Here is a 23,497-nt window from a genome sequence, read left to right as displayed (position 1 = left end):
AGCAGGTTATGGAAGAAGCACGCCTTCTCCCGAGATGTTTCAGGGCGGCAGTGACTTAACAATCACGCAAAGTGTGCGTGAAAGCTAAGCTGATGCGCTTCATCTGGACGAAGCGACACAAGCGTATTTTGTTTTGTTTTCTGTTTTCCCTCGTTAAAGAGATCTATGCACAAACACGCGCGAGTATATGCGGGCATCCAGAGAATACGGAGGCTCTCCTTTCACCGCATTCTGCCTGCGAGGTGGCTACTATATGAATATTCAGTCACAAACACGGCGGATACAAAAGGACGGCGTGACAGCAGCAGATGAAAAATAAGTTCCCATTGTTCCCAACCATTTCTTCTGCTCGCCATTACCATACTGACCGCTCGGTAACCTTTCTTCCTGACACTCTGGAAGCTAATGAGAAAAGCCTTGGATGAAAAATGTTACGCTGGACATGTGACCTGTTTCGAAAGGGGGGTAGTGGGGAAATGAGTATTAAAATAAAAACAGCAAACAGATTCTGAATCAACTGAATTGATTAAAGAAGAGCGGCATAAATAAATCAATTGATGCACATCTTGATCCGTGTATTTTTATGCAAATCCCATTTTTTTTCTCATTAATTAATGAAATAAACAAGCTGTGAATTCTTTATCTAATAAATACAATTCAGAAAACGTGCCCACTTGGCTGCGCCGTATTATCATCTAAATACATGATATTTGTCGTGCACCCAACCGATATGAACGCCACGCACTCCCTCTCGCCCCATGAACTCATGGCGAGCGCATTTTAATATTAGTTAGACAGCCTGACCCGCGTTTCACCCCTCGCGTTTGACTGCTTCCAATAGTTCACTGCCAAGGATTATTGATGGAGAGACAGCAATGAATTCTTTCTCCCCTCACAAATGGCTTTGAGATCGTGCACCTAGTTCAATAACTAGTTATAATGTAGAAGTACAAAAAAATGAGACCCTCAGGCGGACTAATTTGATGTTTCATTTGTTCATTTGAGGGATTGTTAAGCTTTCTCCGTGCACCCCATCCACGCCGAACCCCCACCCCTCCACACACACGCCCTGCAAAACAACTCTTGTACATGCGTGTTCACACATGTATCCGTGTAAACAGAAAATTTATCGAAACTCCACAGAAGTCCCAGTGTCGATCACGTTTTTGTTTGTTTGTTTGTTTGTTTGTTTTTCCTTCCGGTGTCCGACTGGCTGACCTGAATGCAGAAACTGCAGCAGTATTCCGCTCCCTGATGAAAATGGTTACGATGCGCTTTTAATCAAACCCTTAATGTAATAGCCTCCACTCGTTTACCCTCCCCAGGTGTAATAACGTTAGGCAGAGATGGTCCAGTTAAAATAAAAAGTTTTAATGAAGTGCAGACAGACTGGAGACCAGTTGGCTGTGTATACTGGTTGAAAGCGACCGCCAGGGGAGCAGAGGTGCTTTTTAGAAACTGGATTCCCCCACATAAACCGCTGCGGTGCTGCAGCTCATTAGACCCGAACCGTAACGTTACAACACACATAAGCTTCTCAAGAACAAAACAACCACCCACGCTATATATATATATATATATATATATATATATATATATATATATATATATATATATATATATATATATATATATATATATATATATAACTGTAAAGGTATACCATAAAGATTTATGGTGAAGGAGATTTATTACACTTATACTAAAAAATCTATACAGTTGGACTCATTTTGACCCGACGAACTGTATGAAAACAAACAAACAAAAACAATTATCGTTAAATGGCTCCATGGATATTTTGAAAGTTTGTGTTATAAATTGCATATAAGCAGAAGAAATTATTGCCATGCAAGTAATAGGAATTTCTCTTCAAAAATGGCAAATATGACAAATAAAATATATTAATTTCTGTTCCACGTTGTAGGATAAATATTTTAAAGTTAAACACATTTAGTAAGTTACGTGTAAATTTACGTATGCAAATGTGACACATTGAGATGGGCTATTTTGTCGTATATTACAAGATTAATCACATGTAACGATATTCCTGAAAATAAAAACCAGCGGAATGAAAGAGAATAAACGTAACATAAAACAATTAAAACACATTACGTTCCTATTTCAATTCTCCCCCACCCCCGAAATAGAACGAAGTGTTTACTTTTTTTCTTCACTCTTGTTATTTTTATCTTAATAATATTTTTTGGCCTGTTAATCACGCATTCCTGGAGGGGGACTGTGCGGAAAATGTGAAATGTTTGAGCGCCTGCAGAACAGAGACAGTGGAAGGAATTTAAGACAGATCGTTTTCAGACGATAAAACTAAATTTACAAGCAATTTGGTATTTCCTTGGGCAAGAGCTACTATGAATAGAAGTCCCTAGACTTCAGCGCCTGTGAATTATGGCGAACAGTCAATAAAATAGAGTCACGACTTTGTCTTCACATTGTAAATAAAATCAGTTCATGTTCGGAAACTGTGCAACGGAGATCTCTGCCTCTTGTTCGGGCCCCAGACAAAGGGAAGTCTATGCTCACCCGGAAATGACCTCTGTGGGTTGAAGGATGGCAGTGTCAGCTCCGTAGGTCAGAGAAAGGAATACACGAGCGCGGAACATGACAGTGAAATCGGATGTTTTGGGCCGGTTTCACTTTTAGAATAAAGTTTTTGAGTTGTCATGAACACGTCTAAGGAATGCATTCGAGCATCTCACAGAATAAAAGGTTAAACTACAACACTGACAATGTGTACAGGTGTACAAACGCGCATCTCCTGTTAAGAAAACAGGAAATACTTTTTTATCCATTTTCTTTTACTGATAAAAGCATTTAGTCTGGAATTCCTGATAGTTTCCTCACGGAATTATAGCGAAATCTTTCTAAAAATAGAGTACATAAAAAAATAAAAAATAGACAACCCCCACTTAGTGCATCACTCATACAGGAGTATGTTACACAGTGCCCCCTATTGAAAGTCCGTGATTGATCTTCTACACCTGGAAACAAAGTCCATACCTTAGGATTGGAAATTTGGAATACCAAGTACAGGCAGCGTAATACATTCAAGACAAAAGCAACCAAAAGAACCGGAGAAAGTAGTGGCGGCCATTGCACCTTTGTTAGCTTAGGGGAAGACTCATCAATCTGAGCTTTAATATCGAAAATAATTGCACCTCCACACATTGATTAGGAGTAGTGAACTGTTTCTGTAGGCGGAGCTGTTTGCTTAGGCATATGGGTGATTAAATGATGTCTCCAGCTGAGCAACAGAAAACTATTGAGGTCATAAGATGCCATTGGCTCATTAGTCTCCAAGTAAATCAAAGTGGATATGTCTGCTGATATCCGTGAGGACACAAACGGCGTGAAACGTGCAAATATTTATTCGGTTTTCACTTCACAGTCAGAATGTGTCACTCAAGATAAGCGGCATGGTCAGAAAATGGCCATGAAGCCACGATGACGACAGATCTTAACCACGAACACTGTGAAGAGCGCAGTGTCAAGGTGGAAAACTAAACAAGAAGCATAAATGTTTTGATCGTGTTTTTACTGTAAACACTTGTATTCTCTACTGTTCTTTATTGTAGATTAAAAAAATATTACCTTACAATAATAATAATAATAATAATAATAATAATAATAATAATAATAATAATAATAATAATAATTGAAATCATATAGGCAGCTGTTCTTGACTACAGCGTAATATTTCTGATTTCAAAATAATTGTTACTTGAATTGGAGACATTATTTCCGCTATGTTTTCAGCAGAGAGTAAAACTAGCAGTCAAACCATTTTTACTATTATTAGCTGTAAGCTGATGTGCTGAAATTAGTCCAATTTTAGTGCAGAGCTGAGTCACGAGAGATACTTGACAATTGTTGACACTGACAAATTGAGGCTTTTTAGCTTTTACATTAAAGTCTGAACTGAAACACAAACCCGCCTTTTATTCGCAGCACTTTTTTAAATAGTCAAAGCTACAAGAGTTTTAAGTAGAACTTAACCAAAATGTTTGATTTCGCAAATTGCAGGATTGGTTGAGGAGTGAGTGGGGAGGAGGACGCCAGAAGAATTTTGAGAGCTCTTTTTTATTTATTTATTTATTTTTTGCTTACCACTACTGTGTTTCCTTTGAAACTCTTATTACGATCTCTATTCATTTTTTTTTAACGGTGGGGATTTACAACCGTAAATAAAGTGCTGCAGCCTATTTAAGCCAGCTTTAAGATCATCAGCGTGATTTACAAATTTAGGCGTTAAACGCTTAATTCTGTTTGTTACGGATAAAAAACAGAAGAGCATTTTCAAACTCTTTGCAGAAATGTAGCTCAGTGGAGTCATCATTAGTTGATCTAATTAGGTTTATAGTTAACCCGTGCATTCAGAGTCACTCCATCATACAGGGGGTAAAAAAAAAAATAAATTAAGACAGCACAGACGCAGGCAAGTATTTAAAGTTAAAGCAACTTACTGCAGAAGCAGCAGGTCTCACCCCTCCGCGCCGTTCCGCTCTGCTCTACAGTCCGGAGAAAGGTACTGCGTCCTCCGCCACCACCACAAAGCCCTTTCCTCCTCTGATAAGGGGGAAAGCCAGCAGCTGCGATTCCGGACAGTTAAGATTATATATGATGTGTATATATCGAAGGTTTGTCAGCTCTTCCAGGCCATAAAACCCACTTAAACGACACCACGTGCTTCCCACGCACCATTCACAGGCCCTGCTTGGGGCAATTGGCATATGTAACCTTGTAAACTTTAAAATCCCCAAAAAGAAAGACTTGAATGCAAGCTCTCGCGTTTATGTTTATAGGCCCCAACACAGCACAGCGAAAGTGGACGCTGCCGTTGACCAGTTCAAATAAGGGGAGATCATATGGGAGGCTGTTAGTTTGAAAGGTGAGTTGATTATTTATTTATTTTATTTTTTTTATTTGCTCTAAGTGAAGACGGGAATTACCTCATAACCTTGGGCTTGAATTGAGACGACCAATGCCGCAAAGTGGCGTTTTAACAACAATCTAACCAGGGGCTGAAACAAATCTGACCATATGGCCCCCTTTACAGAAAATGACGCGTCAGTGTGCGGCCACAGGAAGCCGAAGCTTTGCATCCACCTTGGTGTTGTTCTAACAGGCTGGTGTGGCCCTTCCTCATCCCCTGACAAAACAGGAAGCTGAGTGTGCCCGTGGAGTGCTGGAAAAAGCGGGTAATAAACTTTTATGAGGGGGACCTTAAACGCTAGAGCGTGTTTGTCAGCCTGAGAAATTCTGGGGGCCCGAGAAAACCTGACAAAACAAAAGAAATCGCATTGTGAAAAGACAGGAGTACAGTTTTATTTGGCAAGGCAAAAATGCAACAGAATTATTCTAAGATTCACCTTGGTTTTTGTTTTTTTTTTCTCTGCAATGGGTCCCGAATATGAAGAAAAAAATAACTCAGAGTAAAAGCTGCGTTTTTTTTAAACGACTTTATTGTTTACAATCAACAAACTGGCCATCAAACAGGCCTTGTGTGTACCAGGCACCTTTAGTTTACTAAGGGAAACAGACGTAGCTTCATTGCACATTACAGTGTTATCATACACAATCACAAGGTTTTGACAGACAGCATGGATGACAAACTGATCACAGACACATCAGACCTTCAACAAATCCTGACTTCTCAAAAGAAAACAAGAGGACAAACACTTTTTAACTAATTTTATTTTTCTTGCTCACTGACCTTTAATTTTTAATGGCACGCTAAGGAAGCTGGAAATGATCCCCCCAGAACTCTCGGTAACTACTTTTTTTTTTTTTTATATCCTATGGTATGAACCAAAATTAATAACGTTGTGCAGCTTTTTTTTTTTTTAAAGCGCAATCTGGACCAAAAGCCTTGAAGGATCCTTCTCCCACTCGACCTTCGCTAATTTTTTTTTCACCGTAAAGTGGGGTTATCATCGCATAGCAAGCAAATTAATTTAGAAATGTAAACCGATTGATCATAGTGAGCGATATTCAATACATTAGGTTCCAAACCGCAGAAAGTGACACATAATTGGTGATGAAGCACACAGAACCGTGTCATGATGTCATTGCTCCTTATAGCGGTTCATCCGAAGGTCAGGCAAGCAACTCCAACTCTACTGTGCAAGTGTGGAGGTGCAAAAAAAAAAAATAGTGCTTCTTTTCTTCTTTTACTCCTTCACTTTGATCTTTGAGTCCTTCTTCCACTTCATCCTTCTGTTCTGGAACCAGATTTTGATTTGCCTCTCGTTTAGGCACAGGCTGTTGGCGATCTCTATGCGCCTTCGGCGGCTCAGGTAGCGGTTGAAGTGAAACTCTTTCTCCAGCTCCAGAGTCTGGTAGCGGGTGTAACTGGTCCTGGAGCGCTTACCCTCCGATTCTGAAGCAGTATTAAAACATGTCAGCGTTCAGGAACATCATATTGCACAACACGTTCGCATTTAATTGCGTTTCAGGCATGTAATTTAAAGTGTGAAATATAAAGCATATATGTTCATTGAGGTCATATATAACAGTGGACTTGCTCACTCAAAGAATATCACACGGACAGACACAGTTGACATGATGCAGTAAGACCTCGTCATTATTTATGCAACCCCTTTCATTGTTTAGCATATGAAGAAACAAAAATTATTTCTCACAGATTCTGTTTAGCTGTAATAAATCAGAGAACAGTTTGTGGGCCTGAAGTTATACAATAGTGGCGTAGCGTAACATCACGGTAAGCGAAACCAACATGGGTCCTTAAAGAAGCACTTAAACTGATGCAAGCTGGTGTTTTCCGACTGTTTTGCAATTTATAAACTTGCACAACATTGCTGTGTAACGCAACAGGCCTATAGCCGCCGGTTATTTAGATTAATCCAACATTCCTGCTGCGTGTTTTCTTTGCCAGTCTTGGTTCTTGTTTTGTAGCTAATGCGTTTACAATCTTCTTTGCAGCTAGATTGTCTGCCAGAATAGGTTTGGAGCCACGAAGAAGGAGCATGTCTATTCAAATCTTTCAGAGGTGAAGAGTTCACGAATGGGTCAGGGCACTGGTGTGTCCCAGAGTTCAATCAAAGGCTAAAGCTTTTTTTTATTATTATTATTTTCCCTCCTTGGGGATGCTGGAAATTCAAAGGCATGTAGAGGAGAAGCAAGAACTGTACAATTACTATTATATAGCTGGATTTGTACTATTATTTTTGCCGTTTTATCATATTTTTGTTCTCTTATCCAATTATTTCATCATAAATCACAGCACAGATCACCCCTTCACCGTAACAGAGCAGGTTTACGAGCAATAGATGCCTTTGTCATAAAATTTATGACCGCGAGTTTTTATTATTTCCTGCTTTTGGCCTATAAAACTCAAGAGGGACAGTGGAGCGAGCAAAACCAAGTGTTGCTGCGTTAAGAGCGAGCACCTTAATCGCATTTTTTTTTTTGTTTGCTCTTTTTTTTCTTCTTTTTTTTTTTTTAAATAAAACAAGTAAACTTTACCGTGGCTCATGTGCAGTTTTGTCATCCAGGGATAAATCTGCGGCCGCTGTTCACTGTCCTGACGCTGGTGCATATTTGGGTTTCTTTTCACTGTCTGAGCCCTTTCCGCGTTTTGGTCGCCCTCCTGGCTCCTGTTGCCTCCGCGTTTTACGCCTCTCTCCGGGTCTCTGTCCGTACCTCGTCCGTACTCGAGCCCGCTCGCCTCCAAGAGGGAACCGCTGGAGAGCATGCTTATCTGCGGTCCGGGCGGAGGATCCGTGCTGCCACGCAGGCTAGTTTTGATCTCTTCTCGATGCGCAGAGGTCGTTGGGACGGGACAGGAGTAAATCCCGTTCACGTTAACACCCTCAAAGCGGCTGGACGTGCGCCCAGATCCTTCGAAAGTAAACATGCTGTTAGCAGAAGTTGTCTCCCTTGTTTGCCCAAAGCTGGAGCGCTCAACATGAGAGTTCATTTCAAAACTAATTCTACCCACCAACACTTTCTTTTCAAACTACATGCGCTACGAGGCTTGCGGGTATTTGCTGTTTTTTGTTGCTCATTGCTTTTTCTTTGTATCCTCTAATGGAAAATTCACAGCTGTCTGTCCTAAAGAAGAAGAAAAAAATAATCCAGGATTTATAGGTGGAGTAGGCTTTGGTATCTTTTCTCTCTTTTTTTTTTAATTCTTGATCCGGAGCGCACTGCCCAAATATGGGGTATTTGTATGCGATCACGTGCATGTGTTGGCCAGTCATAAATTGGCTTGATACTCAATGGGGATATTGATGAATAGGAGAAACGTGTCCGGTAAACTTTGAGCTGTTTGGTTGTTGGGGACGAAGAAAGGGGTGGGGGTGGGGGGATTCTTTAGCGTAAAAAAAGGCAGGACAGTAAGACAAGAGCGTCATCTGGTGTCTGGAATGGAGCAGGACGTGTCAGGACGTGTGCCATGGACGCGCTTCGAGGTCATAACTAAAATAATATTAATTATTATTGTTATTTAAAAAAAAAAAGTAGTAGCTGTTTGATCGTATATTAATCTTGTCAGTTTAATAAAAGTTAACTACAACATTACTAGTAATAATAATAATAATAATAATAATAATAATAATAATAATAATAATAATAATAATAACATATTCCCCAGAACTTTTCAGTGCTCTCCCAACATTGAAACGTTACTTGTACACAGACCAAAGTTTGCGTTAAAACAATCACTTCCATCTATCCACTCCTTTCTAATCCTCCAAATCCGCATCATTGCAAAACTTGCTGTGCCTCTGGAACAGGCTCCAGCTTTGCAAACCCCTCTCATTTTTGTGATTAACTCGTAAAACCTGCCTGATACGCCACATTTGTCCGCCCAAACAGAGCATTGCGCACAGCAAAGACCAGACAAGGATGCAAGTTTTACAAAGATTTTATTTGCTGATACACAAATATGACAAAAACATGAAATCATAGCACTCAAAAGGTGAAGAATTACTAGTGTACAAATCTGTCTCACAACAAAAAGAAAAGAGCATACGGTGTCGAATGATTCAAAGAAGAAGTGGCGCTATTCTCTTACGTTATCCTGCGCCAAAATCCAAGCGGCTAAATGCACAGCTCTTGCGGAACTTGCATAATATGCTGTTATGCTACTTTTATTATATATATACAAGCTTGAGGGTCAACCGTGCAACTTTAATCTTTTTTGTCTCTTTTTTTTTCTAAATCTGTGGACAGTTCAAGTACTAGTTTGCATTGTGTTCCTTGGAACGCCGTGGAATGTGCGTGTGCATGAGCAAAGTCAAACCAACACTGTATTTGGTGAGGTGATCAAAGAGTTCACAGTGAGGAATTGGCTGTGGGTAAATACAGATTTTTTTTTTTCCTGGTGTTTGGAAAAAACCCAGGAAAATAATACTTATTTTTCTTCGTTTCTATTATTATTAATATTATTATTATTATTAATAATATTATTATTATTATTTTCACAATACATGTGAGACATTGATATTTATAATATTGACAAAACACCTTAGTGCTCCAAATGTCACAGAGATCAAACTGTGGATGGAAAAATGTTTTGAATATTTAGTGCTCCACAACTGCTGTGGTCAAGATGAGATAAAGAGCAGCGGGTATAACCATCATGCAGTGAAGTCAAGTCTTTATAGATTCTTTTTTTTTAGGTAGTTATGTTGGACTTTCATGGTCATGAGGTGACCCCCCCACCTCCACCCCCTCCCATCCCCACTTCCATGAACACACACACGCACGTGCGCGCTATTCTTCCCAGTTATTCCTTTTTCTTGTGTTCATCCTTCCCTTCTTCCACTGCGCTCCCACTCCGTTCCTCCTCCTGAGCAGCTCCTGTCTGTTCACTTCCAGTCACCGTGGAGGTCAGGTTGCTCTCCTTCTTCCACTTCATGCGCCGGTTCTGGAACCAAATCTTGATTTGCCGCTCCGTGAGGCACAGCGCGTTGGCGATCTCGATGCGTCTGCGCCTGGTCAGGTAGCGGTTGAAGTGGAATTCCTTTTCCAGTTCCAGCGTTTGGTAGCGAGAGTAGATTTGACGTCCCCTGCGCCTGTCCGTCCCGTAGCCCACTCCTGCTGGAGCACAAAGTAAAATGCACAAATTTACTCCCTGATTATAGCATTACTTATCAGGATTTACAGCATGTGGTTCAATCTAAATCCGCAGGGAAACGCGATTAGGAATTTAGCTAATAGAGTGAGGGCATATTTGTTTTTATTTTAATGCAAAAATTATTAAATCGTTTTAATCCAATTTCTCTGTTTCAAGTCACCAGTTATCATCACCACAGTAGTGTTAAAATGAAAGCTGTTTGTTTGCACATGTTAAGGCCCATCTCACAAATCGAGCAGATACAGTAATGTTTTATGGGGCCATAAAAAGTAACTTACTCTCTTGGTAAGACATATCGTAAAACTGGCCCATTTCCCTAATTTATTTGGTCGTAGTAAAACTCACCGCTGTGTGAGTTCATGCGCTGCATCCACGGGTAGATCGGGATGTTGCTCTTCTGCTCCTGGGCTCCTGCCCTCCCCTGATCCAGACTGTACTCCTGGGCAATGTGGCTCTGCGAGCCGAGTCCCATGTTTGTCTGCCTGCAGCTTGGCAGGACGTCCTTGTCCTGGAGGAATACGTTGGATCCGTACTCGTACTGCGCCCTACCGGAGCCGAACACCACATTCTCCTGAGGGGAGTAGAAAGGGGCATATATCCGATTCTGGGTCACAGCGGCGCCGTACGACGAAAAATGTCTCACTGTGTCATAGGTGGTGGAGTTCAGGGGAACGTTGGGCAGAACCTCTTGACCACCGGACAAATGGCAGGAGAGCGACGGGTTTGCGAAATAAGAATTCATACCTTGCTTGTAACCCTTCTCTCCAACTCTTCCCCACTTCTTTATCGGGTCTCTTTTCAATCTTCCTTCTCCAGTAAATCTCCCTCCCGCCTGTGTCAAGTCAACCAACCACACCTTCCTCCCCAAAAATCGCCCGTATTTTCCCCCCTCTCGAGTTGCTGCCTCTCCTGCGTGGTCGCGGGGCTACTTTTGAGGATTGAATATTATTAATTTCCAATCTCCGGTTAAGACGCGAAAAAAAAAAAAAAAAAAAAAAAAAAAAAGGAGCCCGAGTGTAATAGCTGAGGCTTGGCTCAGTCAGAGACAATATGACAACGTCAGCTGACCATTCCCGACCAATTGAGAGGCGGGAAGTTGAGGCGAAACTGTAGCTTTTAGCTCAGAGCTGCGCTGAGCATTGGTGCTAAATGCCGATAAACACAAGGCAGACGGCAAAGTACAAGCGCACCATCCAGCTTGACTGGATGGGAAGGTTCTGTTGTTTTATTTTCTATTTGGCTCAGTTTTAAGGGAAAAGAAAAACCGCATGCATGGTCACCAAGAGAAACAGGAAATATGAATAATGTCATTTTTATATCAGGCTCAGAAGATGCACATTAGAAAATACTACCATGATAAAAACTTGCAAGATATCAAGACAAATATTAGGCATTAGTGCTCATCTTTAAAAAAAAAAAAAAAAAAAAAAAAAAAAAGCCTGATAAACTCCCGATCATTCCTTTGGGTCTAAAATTCTAAGCATGTTTATGTCACCTTTGTAAACGTGAACTAAAGACGGGGGTTAATGTGCTCGGGGTAAGAATGCGTCTATGGTTTCTCTTCTGTGAGGGCAATAAAACAAGTGACGTTCCCCAGCTCACCAACAACTGTCTCTCTGCAGCAAAGCAAACTCAAGTAAGAAATGAAAAGCAATGCAGACACTGTGTATGGACGGAGCGGGCCAAAAAAAAGGCTCCTACAAGCTAATATGAGAGCATAAATCCTCCGTTATAATGGAAAAAAAAAGAAATTTTACTTATTCGCACACCACTTCCCCCCTGCCGGCCAACTGTACCCAGTGCGTCAGAAATCATTGATAAATAAAGTATCAGACCCCATGAGAAGTTTGTATGGCGAGGAGTCCTAATCTTGGTACAGATGTTTCTGAGTTTTTGCTTTGTTCTGAGCTAACCTCGACGTTCCTGCAACACACACTCACACTCACGCACACACACGCACCCACACACGCACACACACAGGAGTAAACACTAACTGATAATTACCTTTGCAGCAAATTATGCTTTTGCGAATTACTCGGAGGGTGTTTTGGGAAAAACTTTTAGCCATTTTAGGGTAAAATGGACTGCTTTTAAATTGTTTAAAAAATGCAATTCAACTCGAGATAAAATGCTTATTTTCTGTTTTATTATCGTTAGGAGTATTTTGTAAGAGAGCATTATGTCTGACCAGCATCTCATTGACCCCCAATTTAAATGCTTTTAAACTAAATGGAAAATATACAAATAATAAAAAAAATAAAATAAACTTCCATGCATGCACTTGAAACGACAATCCGCATTATCCCTCCGTTTTGAAACGAGCCATAATTGATACCAATAAAATAATCGATAAGGCCATTGAAAACGTCTGGTTTAGCCCAGTCGCTCTGGCTGGAGCGGCCATGCTGGTTCAGCTCATTGATCTTATTCAATAAAAATAAATACGCGTTGCCTGAAATGTACAACCCGGCTTGTGCTGTTGTTTTCTGTGGAAGAAGAAGGGGTGCGATCCTAAAAAGACCATAAAAAGAGAAGGCAACAAAAGAGGAGGAAGTGGACGGTGCAATAAAAGTTTCCCTTCACCCTTTCATGACCATATGTGACATCCGCGCATCACACAGACGAGAGGCAAACAAAGCACAGAAAACTGACTATGCAACGCGGCACAATTCTTGTTTTGATTGTATATATATATATATATATATATATATATATATATATATATATATATATATATATATATATATATATATATATATATATATACTAGTATATATATATATATATATATATATATATACTAGTATAAATGAAGTATCTCGAATGTAGGTTATATGCAACTGGAATTAGGAAATGCGGAAATTGTTGTTCTTCAGAATATCTTTACCAAATAAATGTTAAATTTATGTCTATAATTAGTCCTGCAATTTAAAAGCAGGACTAAAAACTACATAGTAAAGGACAATCTGTGCTTTCTTTCTATAACTATAATATGTCATCCTCATAAAACCAGAGGCATTGCGATGTTTGCCAAGAGCTAACAAGCAATTTTTCGTTATTAGTGAACACATAATGAAAATATAGGATTCATGTTGTTGATTACGTCTCTTAGATTACTTGGCGCTTTTAGTCATACTGGAAATGTTATTGTTTTCAACGTGTAGTAAATGCTAAATATGCCTCAAAATTGACCATTTCCAGCACATGACAAAATCCCTCAAATTGTTCTATATTTAAAAAAAAAAATCAGAAATATCCCTTCTGAGACTATTTTGGTTTTTCCACACACGCTACCTCCCCCCCGTCCCCTCCGCTCCCCCACTCCAACCTCCCTGTCTCATTGTTGCTCATACACAAACAGGAAAAACACGCGGGTCCATGGAGTCGAAGGCTGTAAATTAAAGGGTTCGAACAGTGGAGGCAATGTGCGGACTGGAATGCAGCAGAGGTTGTGTCAGTGTGTAGAATCAGAAAGGTCATTCTTTCCCCAGAGTTTTAGTGTTTTATTGCGGCCCGTGAGGCAAATCACATGCACGCATTTGGGATGGACGGCGGGAGGACGCCGTTTGGTCCGCGTTTGCGGGATTTGCTTTTTAAAGGGACATTTGGAGTGAACTCCAATGTGAAAAGAAGGTTTAAGAGCAGGAAAGTGTCCAGTTGTTGTTATGATTTTGATAAATTTCCCCCGGATTATAATTCACAAGATAGATACATTAAGATGTTCTGATAAATTGTGGTTGTGCATATTGCGTGTTGTTATTATTATTATTATTATTATTATTATTATTATTATTATTATTATTATTATTATTATTATTATTATTATTATTATTATTATTATTATTATTATTATTATTATAGTTTTTACCCTAGGCTTTAATCACCCCCTGACGTTTTCAGCCCTAATATCTCCCCCGCGCCCCCCATCCCCATCCCCACATCAGAGAACCTAAAGCTTCCCTTTTACTCACTCGCAGACAGAGCCAACTTTCAAACGTCACGGCATAACTCAGCATTAGCTACACGGGACCTTTAAAATTCCTACATTATCAGCTATGATTAAAAACGCAGCGATGGAAGCAAACTCTCAGCCCTGATGCTTTTCTGCTGTTTCCCCTCTCCTCGCTTCTAATAAGGACTTATTCTCACACTAACAATGTAAAGCTCCTCTATAAGCACTTTGCCGTGGCCGGTCGGTCCAATTAATGCCCGGAAGTGTTCGACTTTATGCTCGTTAAGCACTCAGGAAGCTGTTGCCCAATGAGCACATGTTGATCCACACATCATAAATTATGACCATTAGCGGGGCCAAAATTTTGGGCCCTGTCGGGATTTGTAAGTGAGGTTCTAAATGCGGTGACGCGGACAGATTCATGACTTCATGAAGTTTTACGCTAGCCATCTCTGCTTAAAAAAATAAAATAAAAAAAACTACACCGCTAAACAATGGACTGTGCATTGTCCCCCTTATTTTAAACTAAGATGAAACCAAATTGCATCCATTAAATGACAATTCCTTCCTCTCCCTCTTTCTTTGTAGGGAGCGCCGGGGCTGCAGCAAGACACGATCCACGTCACCAGCAAGGTTTCACAGGGAGAAAAAAAACAACCCACCCCCAAGTGTAACAGTAAGCTTGTACGAATTTACAGAGACTTTTTCAGAAATTATAATTTCTGTGCTTGAAAATGCTGCGAAGCAGTAGCAGCAGGAGCAGCAGCAGCAGCAGCAGCAGCAGCAGAAGCAGCAGCATAATGGAACACACGAAGCCACTTCATCACACAGCACAATGTTTTGTTTCAGAAACGTTATTAAAACAAAGAGAAAAGATATTTTTCAGAGCTGATTAAACAAAAGACAAAACAAATGTTTTCAGCTTTAAAAATGCCCCTCCTGAGTAATGCCCCTCCTCCTGTACTCTCTGTCTCTTTCTCCCTCTCTCTTTTTCTCTCTCTCTCACACACACACACACACACACACACACACACACACACACACACACACGCACGCAAACGCTGTGCTAGCTTTGAGGTATTTTTAAGGTATTTTCTCAGTAATTAGACTTTGTGGGTATTTTACATAACACTTCGTAGTACAAGTCTAATCTTGTATTTTGGCTAATATATTGTTACATTGTTCACTCTTTGTTCTCGCTTTAAGGCAGACTTTATCCTCTGCTGTGTATTATTATATCAAGAAAGTTACAAGATGTTACTATTATTATTATTATTATTATTATTATTGAACTGAGGTATACTGGAAGAATTTTTATACCATCCAGGTCATGTTACTGTCTGAAGATATGTTCAGAGGACATTTTCCCTCATTGGTCATACCATGTCTATTGATCTGAAGCACAGTTTTTTTGTGGGAAAAATTTATTTATATACAGGTGGCTTAGCCATAACTGAAAATTTTAGACTTTGGCTTTTCATAACAAATTTTGCTTAAAATGGATGGTGCTGATACTTCTTTGTATTTGTTTCTGTTTCTGTAAGTTTTGTTTGAGATGTCTGGTTTAAACTTTTTCTTGCTAACTCAGAAACACAGCTTGTGATTTTAATATTTCCAACTTTATTATTATTATTATTATTATTATTATTATTATTCAAATGCTTGTGATAATTCTATTTTAGTTATTGTTGTTTTTACAATCAGTTTAAATATATATATATATATATATACAGATTGCTATACTATATATATATATATATATATAATTTTATTTTTATTTTTTTCTCCATAAGAACATGAGAAGCCCATACGATGACAGAATTAGCAGCCAGAATTAGTTACCATGATAACTATAATGTTGTCATAGTTTATGTCACAAAGCGTGGCCTGACAAGATATGTTGTATTGCTTGTATTTTTTTGTTTTGTTTTGTTTTTCGAAATCGAAACAGAAACCACAAGAAAGAAGAGCAGATCTCCCATGTGGACAATCGAGAACAACAAATCAGTCTCTGAGAGACACTCCTTTCCAGAAGCCTGACTGAGCAGCAACATGCTGGCAGCGGTCTATCAGCTGGGTCAGCTGACATCCGCAGTAACCCTCCGCCGAAAACCAGTAGGCGTAAACAAGTCTCAACACAAGCCCAAGCATGTATCCGCTTTCTGTCACTAGGGGGCACTGTTGGGACCTTTCTCTTTTTTATAAACCACACATTATATTCTACATATGCATATGTGCTTATGTGTGCGTTTATCACATAAACGTGGCCGGTGTTGCGCATAGATATCAGCCTCTAAACCCGTGGCAAAAAGTGAGCGAGCAGGAAATACTTAAAGGAGCTCAACCAGCTCTGAGAGTAATTCGCCAGCGCATGGTCAGAAGGGCCTATGAGTGATGAGAAAGTTAAGTATCAGGGGGCTGTTTATCACAACGCTGCACTTCTTAAATGCTGCCGGCTGAAAAGATCAGCCGGCAGGCTTACGCACACGCAGGTGCGCACACCAGCGAGGAGTATCATGGCAAGCGCTCCGGGCATCTGCAGGTCAGGTCAACTACACACAGAATGGACACCGTCAACTTCTATGATCTTACGTGTGCTCTCTCATTATTCACCGTTTCAGACCAGCAGCAGCAACACCGCCACAAAAAATGGAGATAAGCAAATTAAGAAGAAGGGTGCAATCCTACCTGAGAGGGCTCTTAATAGTTTGTGGTCCAGAACTGTTGTAGGGTCAGAGTGGCGAAGGGGGCGAGAACAGCACCGCGCGCATCTTCTGTTTTGTCGATAAGGAGCTCTGTCTGCCGGGAAAGTATTTTCTTGCAGGCTTGCTTGCTCTTTTTGCTTTCCCAGTCGCGGTTTTATTGCCTCCAGAGGAGGAGGAGGGGGGTGGCAAAAGAGGGGGAGAGATCATCGCAGGCAGCGGCTTGGCATAGGCGGCGACTGTCCCGAAGATCCCACCGCCAGGAAGTCGCGAAGATCGGGTGAATATGTGACACGCAGCCGCACCCCAAAAACGGCCGAGCTGGATTTGTTTTCACACCAACGGGGGGGTGAAATAGACGTGTCTGCGCTCCTTGCATTTTAGTCGGCCGCTGATACAAGGGAAGGAGCAGAGAATAGACAACAGCATAAAGTTCATGTTCATAGAGCCTGGGCCACGTGGCTCGCTCCAGCCAATCGCAGCCAGGGTTCAGTCGTAAACTTTTATTAGTCAGCTGTAAATTTCTTCCTTTTAACAACCAGGAATGTTTGCACCCATCTTTTACTTCCCTTTTTTATGATAGGGCAAAACCAAAATCTGCCGCGCACCACAAGAGCCGCAATTATGCTGATATTCCACATTAAGTTACATTTCTGAAATTTGAACAAAATCCGCCACTTCCCCTGTCTAACAAGGCGCAAAGATAGGCCCCCCAAAAAGCCACAATAAATAAATAAATAATACATAAATAAATAAAATGAGAGTGTAAGGGCGGGGGATTTATAGATGGAGGCGATTTGAAAGGAATATTTCTATTAGTATTATTATAACACTTCAACATTATGCTATCTCTGACTAGGTTGACAGCCAAGTTCATCTGATATAAGAAATTCAACATCAACAAGGTCCTCCATAAGTAAGGATACTAAAACAAAAATAATTCCAGAGTGGATTGAGTAATAAACAAAGTTCTGCAAAGGTTCAAAAAGGTGAAATATTAGACAGTCTTAGCCCAACAATCTAATGTGAAGGTTGTTTTTTTTTTGTCTCCTGACAATATGGCGCAGATTTTCAACGTCACTTTTGTGAACAATGAACCTGAGCATTTATAAATTAGAAAAAAATATAGTCAACGCTGTGTTAACTCAATCGTTGGCCCGCTTTTTTCTCGGATACGTCAGAGTCATCGAAACACACGGAAGCAATCAAAACCAAGATAAGGCTAATGCTCTAAATTAAGTCCATTCTACAAGCTTAGAGAGATTCCATCTTCTTCTATTCTCAACGACACAACAATAAAATGACACTTATGATTCCATCTACAACATCTCATCCAAAACAGAGGTAACTTCTCTCACAGGCTCCTCGGATGCAGGCCGTGTTCTCCCCTCTGCGCTGCAGAAGTGCAGGCCCTTGCGAGACGGGTCTTTACACCCCAATAAAGTTTACTGCAGGTACACTAAACTTTATAGGTAATATAACGCTCTGCTTCAAAAAAAAAAAAAAAAGAGCGAGAGAGAGAGAGAGAAAATATACACGGACACACACACAGTGTGACGTACAAAAGAGAAGAAGAATTTGGCTTTGGGGCACATTGCAGGTTTGGGACACGACCGGCATCATTTTATGTTTAGATTTTCAAGTCAGCAAAAATAAAAATGAACCCACGTGAGGTTTGGGAAAGAAATGACACAATGAAGAGCAATGATAAACCGGAGATATGCCGAGTCTCATTGTTCGCTTTAAAGGTCTCAGGCTGAACCAAGTGAGGGCAAAATAAAGCTATACTCAACTGGAAAATCAGGTTCTAGGTACCCATTCGGGTTTTTGACGTCTAAAAGACAAAAAATACTTTTTTTTTTTAAGATGAGCAAAAATAATTGAATATTTACTACATTCTAAACGTGTCATGATGGGGATGGCCTAAATATATAAAAAACAGAAAATTTAAGAGTAAGGGAATAACAAATTTCGACAAATAATAAATAACATTTAGAAAAGCTGAATGATTTTTTCTCTCCTCCTGCATTAAACTTTGTTACACACGTTAGGGGGAAAAAATCCTAAAAATATCTAAAAGTATAAATGCTGGAATACAAAAAAACAAACTGCTTTATAAGATCAAACAACGGTCTGTGTCCACATAGCATATATTTACATTTTTAGAATTTGCATCAACACTGTCCCGTGTATAGGTTTTGGTTGTATTCAAATAAGTTGTAATTGAGTGGAAAGAAATCAGAAAGCGGGTAAAACACACAACTCCGGGGGCTTTAAATATTTGTAGACGCCTGACAATGAAAAGCACTAGTACACACAACGCGACTTAGTACGTTTCTGTAAGGAGAGATTGTATTAAAAAATACACGTAAAATTTAATTAAAGAATTACAGCTATCTGAAATTTAGAAAAAAAAATGTGGAAAATCGGTGTAAGATATTAATTTTGTTTTTCTAATACAAAGGCACTACGTACAACAGCACAACAACATTTCCGGCAGCCTCCGCTGCAGGACCGTATGGGGCGAATGAGCAACATAGATTTTAGGCTGATTTAAATGTTCTTCCCAGATCTTGCGTTCCAAGCTGAAATTTATTTTTTAAGCCACGGATGCGAAACGCGAAAAGCTGCTCGGTGCTTCTGCTTTGATTCCATCACTCTGGAGCTTTAGCCAGCACGCCTTACATGGCTTCATACAAACACCTTGCACTGTACAGACAGATTTAAGCCCCCGTCCCCCATCTTTCTTCGCTTTTTCCATTACTTTGTGCGATTATTAACATCACAGGTCAGATGTTTGTTCATCTCATCTGAAACAGCCATTACTCTTCTCAAGATTCATTAAAAACAAGTCTCCGGTTCTCCCCGAAGAGAGGAAGTTTCTTATTAAGAGGATGAATCAAATACAGCTCGGGATGCGGGGCACGAGCATGCTGTGAGAGGGATTCCCAGTCATTTGCCTTAAAAGGTACACTGAGACATCTGCAGACGCATGACTGGTGTGTGTTTTTGTTTTATGTGCCAGAAAGTTTAATTAGTGCGGCCAAGAGGATGTTTAACGTGCATGTGCAAATGTTCAAGAGGCTAAAAGGTATTAGCAGAAAAAAAAAGAATAATCAAAGCATCAAGATGTTTAGTCCCAGCTGACTGAAATGATTTAATTATTTGTAATGAGTCACCATTACAAGTGCAAGAACTCTGGCTCTCATTGGCGCTAACGAAGAGGTGCGCCAATGGGAAACGGGTTTAGTTTTCTAACACTTATGAAGGTTTCTCGTTGTTATGTGTGCTAATACTTGTACGATATTAGCGTGCTGTGTGACAAAGAATAAATAAACACATGAAAAGCAGAACTGAATGTGAGCCATCTTGTTTATTTGTGATTTTACATCAACAATGGCGAGGGGGGCGGGGCATGAGGGAACACACAATTCCGTCTTTCACAGGAGAAACAACAAGAAAACGAGCATATTGTTATGTTAACATCAATATAGAACAAGACGTACATAAAGATTATATTCAGTGCAAAGAAAAACAAACAAACAAACAACTACTCTATATCACCAGAACAGTAAAATAAAAAGTTCCCTTTCTAAAACTTTAAAATTCTTGTCGTTGTTGCAGGTGTCATTAAAACGCAGTTTTTGTGCGTTGTAGGCAGTTTTTAGTTGTTGGGGAAAATAGCTTGCAATCAGATCAGAGCGATGCCACGCATGTGTGGAATATAAGAAATGATGCGAGGAAAGAGCTCTGAGCTTTAGGTAGTGCTGTGGTACAATTTCCCTAAACAAAACAAAACAAAGCAAAAAAAAAATAGTCATAATAATTTGTTCGCTTGGCTTTGAGCTAAATCGTCTTCCCAAGACTCCAAAAAGAAATAATAATAAAAAGAAAAGAAAAATAGTCTTCCACAAGTGTTTATTGTATTTTCGGGTAAATGCTACACGCATAACTTAATAATATAAGGTTGCTATAGAACACTTTAAAAATTAAAAACCATATGAAATCTCTATATTCAGAAATCTCTATTGCAATTTCCCCCAGGTTTACATAGGTAGCATCAAAGGATTTCAAACAGTTGTATTTCCCTGGTGATCCGAGGAAAAGCGATGGATGTTGGAGGAGCTATCATGGCTATGCGCCGTTCACGTAAAAAATCAGAAGGAAATGAAAAGTAGTTATTGTAAAAATCAAATCGAAATGTTGTCGTTTACAGCCTGATGTAACAGTGCGATGATGTCTGAACACTCACTAATAAGTTACAGGCCCTACGTTTCTTTTATAGCTTCGAGTCTGAAATGTTCTTGCATCTATTTACAACAAGTCGGCGTTATTGATCACGTTCTAATTCCGACTTCTTTGATACGAAAAGCAAATTTGAAGAAAAGGAAACTATGGAAACAAAGCCATTTTCAATCTAACATGCGTTTTTAATTTGCCCCTTGTATTTTTGTGCATGGGTGAGAGTCCTAATATTAAAGAAAATTCTACTAGCTTTGCATCGCGTCTTCGAAATGGCAATGTTGGGATCATGTTGGGGAAAACGAGTGGGGGAGAAAGAGAATTCTGTCTATTTATGACAGCAATATTGGTGGGATTCCTGTTCCCTCTTGACAAAATGGGAAGGGTGGTCATAAAAATGACGCTCTCTGCCTCCTTGTGGCTCTTCGTCTGTTTATGGGACCGCTCTCATTTTTTTTCTCTCGTTTCCAGCCATATAACCATAAAAAGGACCATAAAAATCACTCCTTGCTTTCTTCTTTCTCTTCCGCTTCTTTCTCTTCCCCCTCGTCCCCTTCACCGTCCTCGTTGCCCTCTTCCTCGGCCTCGGCTTCGGCCTCCCCTCTCTGACCAGGAAACTTGTCTTTGTTGTTCTCCTTTTTCCACTTCATCCTCCTGTTCTGAAACCAAATCTTCACCTGACGCTCGGTGAGGCTCAGGGCATGGGACACCTCAATCCTCCTCTTGCGGGTCAGATAAGGATTGAAGAGGAACTCCTTCTCCAGTTCGAGGGTCTGGTAGCGGCTGTAGGTTTGTCTCCCGTTCCTTCTGCCTGGGGCTTGGGTGATATAAAGTCAGAGGTTAGCTTGACGCACTGAAAACACACTGATGAATAAAAAACGGTGGATACGAATGAAACACTAATCGAGTTGAATCAGAATTTTCTTGGAAAGTGTGGGGGAAAATCTCTTTTCAGGAGTTACTAGTAGCAATCAGAAGGCAATAGCCCTCCACTATGTTTGTGTTCAGCAAGCAATAGCTATATATATATATATATATATATATATATATATATATATATATATATATATATATATATATATATATGTGTGTGTGTGTGTGTGTGTGTGTGTGTGTGTGTGTGTGTGTGTGTGTGTGTGTGTATTATGTATATATCACTCAACTCACTCATTCAACTGCTTTACTGGATTAATTCCATTTGCACGACTAAATACAATGTACTATGCAAATTTAGATATGTATCAACCTGTCACACATATTTTCGCTCACACACTGAAACTTTGACCAGAAAATGACAGATGGGATTTTCAACTGATGCACAATAACTGCATGAGGTTTGTATCTCTGTGGAGTTCCTGCAGCCTGATATCCTGACCAGAATGGCCCATGATGATTGGAATTACATTACCCACAAAGCTCTCACGATTATGACCAGTTTGAGCCTGAGCCACAGTGGGCCTGTGGGTCAAATTACCCTTTAAAGACTACGGGTACAAGGATTCTGCATGATCGAGATGAAGGCTAAACGCATTGAATAGCAGTGTCTGTTTGAATGCTGAAGGTCCACATGCCCAATCACCCCATCATCTCCCCGTTAGTTTGTGGAAAAGTCTAAGTGAGCGATTCTTGGGCTTCAAAGAGCATAGTTGTTATGAGCTGGGATGTGTAATATTCAGCGGTTTGAAAGAAGCCCTGTATAGACATGTGCTGCAGAGGAACAGCTGCCTGCAGCTCAGGTTGTATCTGCCCCATCATGTTCCCTCACTTATTTTATTACACTATTTAAAAAATACTCTAGTAGCCTATACTTGAGCATATGTTTCATGCACATGCACATATACACAGAAACACGGACACACACATATATTCACTCACTAACAGACAGACAGAGCAAGAGTGAGGAATAATAAAACAATAGCTGTTTGATTCTGACCGTGGGGTCTCATCCAAGGAAACATAAGACTGGGAGAGGAGTTTTGATTTAAGTGGCCTTGTCCTTCTCCGGGGTTAGAGCTGCTCGACGATTTACAGTCCGGGTATTGCGCTAGGCTCGCGTCTTGCTGGGCACCATAAAGCGTTTGCCTCGGAAGGGCTTCGTATCCATAAAATTTAGTCGCGTCGCCGTGGCACGCGAGAGCGCAGGGGTTCTGCTGGTATCCCGGATTGGAGATCCCCGTGGTTCCGTGGTGGAAAAAGTCCTGAACATGATGGGTCGGGTGCTGGAAGCCCGGCGCGGCGGCACCGGGTCCGTAAACTAGCGTGTGGCTGCGGGCGACGCTTTGTGGGAACCTGCAGTCGTAGTAAGTTGGCTCCAGTGACTCGCTGCCTTTGTATTTAGAAAAAAGAGGGTTAACAAAATAGGAGCTCATGTTCGGTTAAGCATCAAGCAGATTCGGTCTTTCTCTCTCCCTCTCTCTCTCTCTCGCAAGCTGAAGATATCCTGTAGGATGATGGCAGCCTTTTGTTTGGGGTCCCAACTCTCGC

General features: G+C 40.4%; 4 protein-coding genes across 9 annotated transcripts in view; all 4 read right to left on the bottom strand.

Moving 5' to 3' along the window:
• Window positions 1-16,845, bottom strand: part of hoxc4 (homeobox C4) — a 33,189-nt gene extending 16,344 nt beyond the window's left edge. For all 5 annotated transcript variants that reach the window (XR_002752772.1, XR_002752771.1, XM_023333794.1 and 2 more), the window contains exon 1: window positions 16,758-16,845. The gene's annotated coding sequence lies outside the window, so the exon portion shown is untranslated. The remainder of the gene's footprint in view (window positions 1-16,757) is intronic.
• LOC102238422 (homeobox protein Hox-C5a-like) lies at window positions 5,752-8,260 on the bottom strand. Its single transcript, XM_005813199.3, has 2 exons — window positions 7,501-8,260; window positions 5,752-6,394 (listed from the first exon to the last, which is right to left on the bottom strand). The coding sequence occupies exons 1-2, from the start codon at window positions 7,952-7,954 to the stop codon at window positions 6,186-6,188; spliced, it is 663 nt and encodes a 220-aa protein (XP_005813256.1). The 5' UTR covers window positions 7,955-8,260; the 3' UTR covers window positions 5,752-6,185.
• Window positions 9,186-11,516, bottom strand: hoxc6 (homeobox C6). 2 transcript variants are annotated; one of them, XM_023333844.1, is made up of 2 exons: window positions 10,463-11,516; window positions 9,186-10,080 (listed from the first exon to the last, which is right to left on the bottom strand). In XM_023333844.1, the coding sequence occupies exons 1-2, from the start codon at window positions 10,857-10,859 to the stop codon at window positions 9,767-9,769; spliced, it is 711 nt and encodes a 236-aa protein (XP_023189612.1). In that variant the 5' UTR covers window positions 10,860-11,516; the 3' UTR covers window positions 9,186-9,766. The 2 variants fall into 2 exon arrangements, with proteins under 2 accessions (XP_023189612.1, XP_005813255.1); XM_005813198.2 differs by having other exon boundaries at window positions 9,186-10,077; window positions 10,463-11,515.
• Window positions 16,846-20,125: 3,280 nt separating the features above from the next.
• hoxc8 (homeobox C8) overlaps window positions 20,126-23,497 on the bottom strand; it is a 3,595-nt gene continuing 223 nt past the window's right edge. Inside the window, exons 1-2 of the mRNA XM_005813197.2 lie at window positions 22,947-23,497; window positions 20,126-21,830 (exon numbers count right to left, since the gene is read on the bottom strand). The exon at window positions 22,947-23,497 is cut by the window's right edge and continues 223 nt beyond it. Coding sequence (XP_005813254.1) covers window positions 21,514-21,830; window positions 22,947-23,382 — 753 coding nt within the window. The 5' untranslated portion in view covers window positions 23,383-23,497 and the 3' untranslated portion in view covers window positions 20,126-21,513. The remainder of the gene's footprint in view (window positions 21,831-22,946) is intronic.

The sequence above is a fragment of the Xiphophorus maculatus genome, chromosome 1 (assembly GCF_002775205.1).
Source record: "Xiphophorus maculatus strain JP 163 A chromosome 1, X_maculatus-5.0-male, whole genome shotgun sequence".
In the NCBI taxonomy this organism is placed as follows: domain Eukaryota; kingdom Metazoa; phylum Chordata; class Actinopteri; order Cyprinodontiformes; family Poeciliidae; genus Xiphophorus; species Xiphophorus maculatus.
The sequence above is the reverse complement of the archived record's forward strand: the minus strand, read 5'-3'. Positions and strand labels throughout refer to the sequence as shown.

Bases quoted from the DNA above. Each gene is read 5' to 3' on its own strand.
- LOC102238422 (XM_005813199.3), bottom strand. From the start codon at position 7,954: ATGAACTCTCATGTTGAGCGCTCCAGCTTTGGGCAAACAAGGGAGACA. The intron at 6,395-7,500 runs GTAAAGTTTACT...ATACTGCTTCAG, and splicing joins AAAACTGCACATGAGCCACG to AATCGGAGGGTAAGCGCTCC.
- hoxc6 (XM_023333844.1), bottom strand. From the start codon at position 10,859: ATGAATTCTTATTTCGCAAACCCGTCGCTCTCCTGCCATTTGTCCGGT. The intron at 10,081-10,462 runs GTGAGTTTTACT...TTTGTGCTCCAG, and splicing joins GCGCATGAACTCACACAGCG to CAGGAGTGGGCTACGGGACG.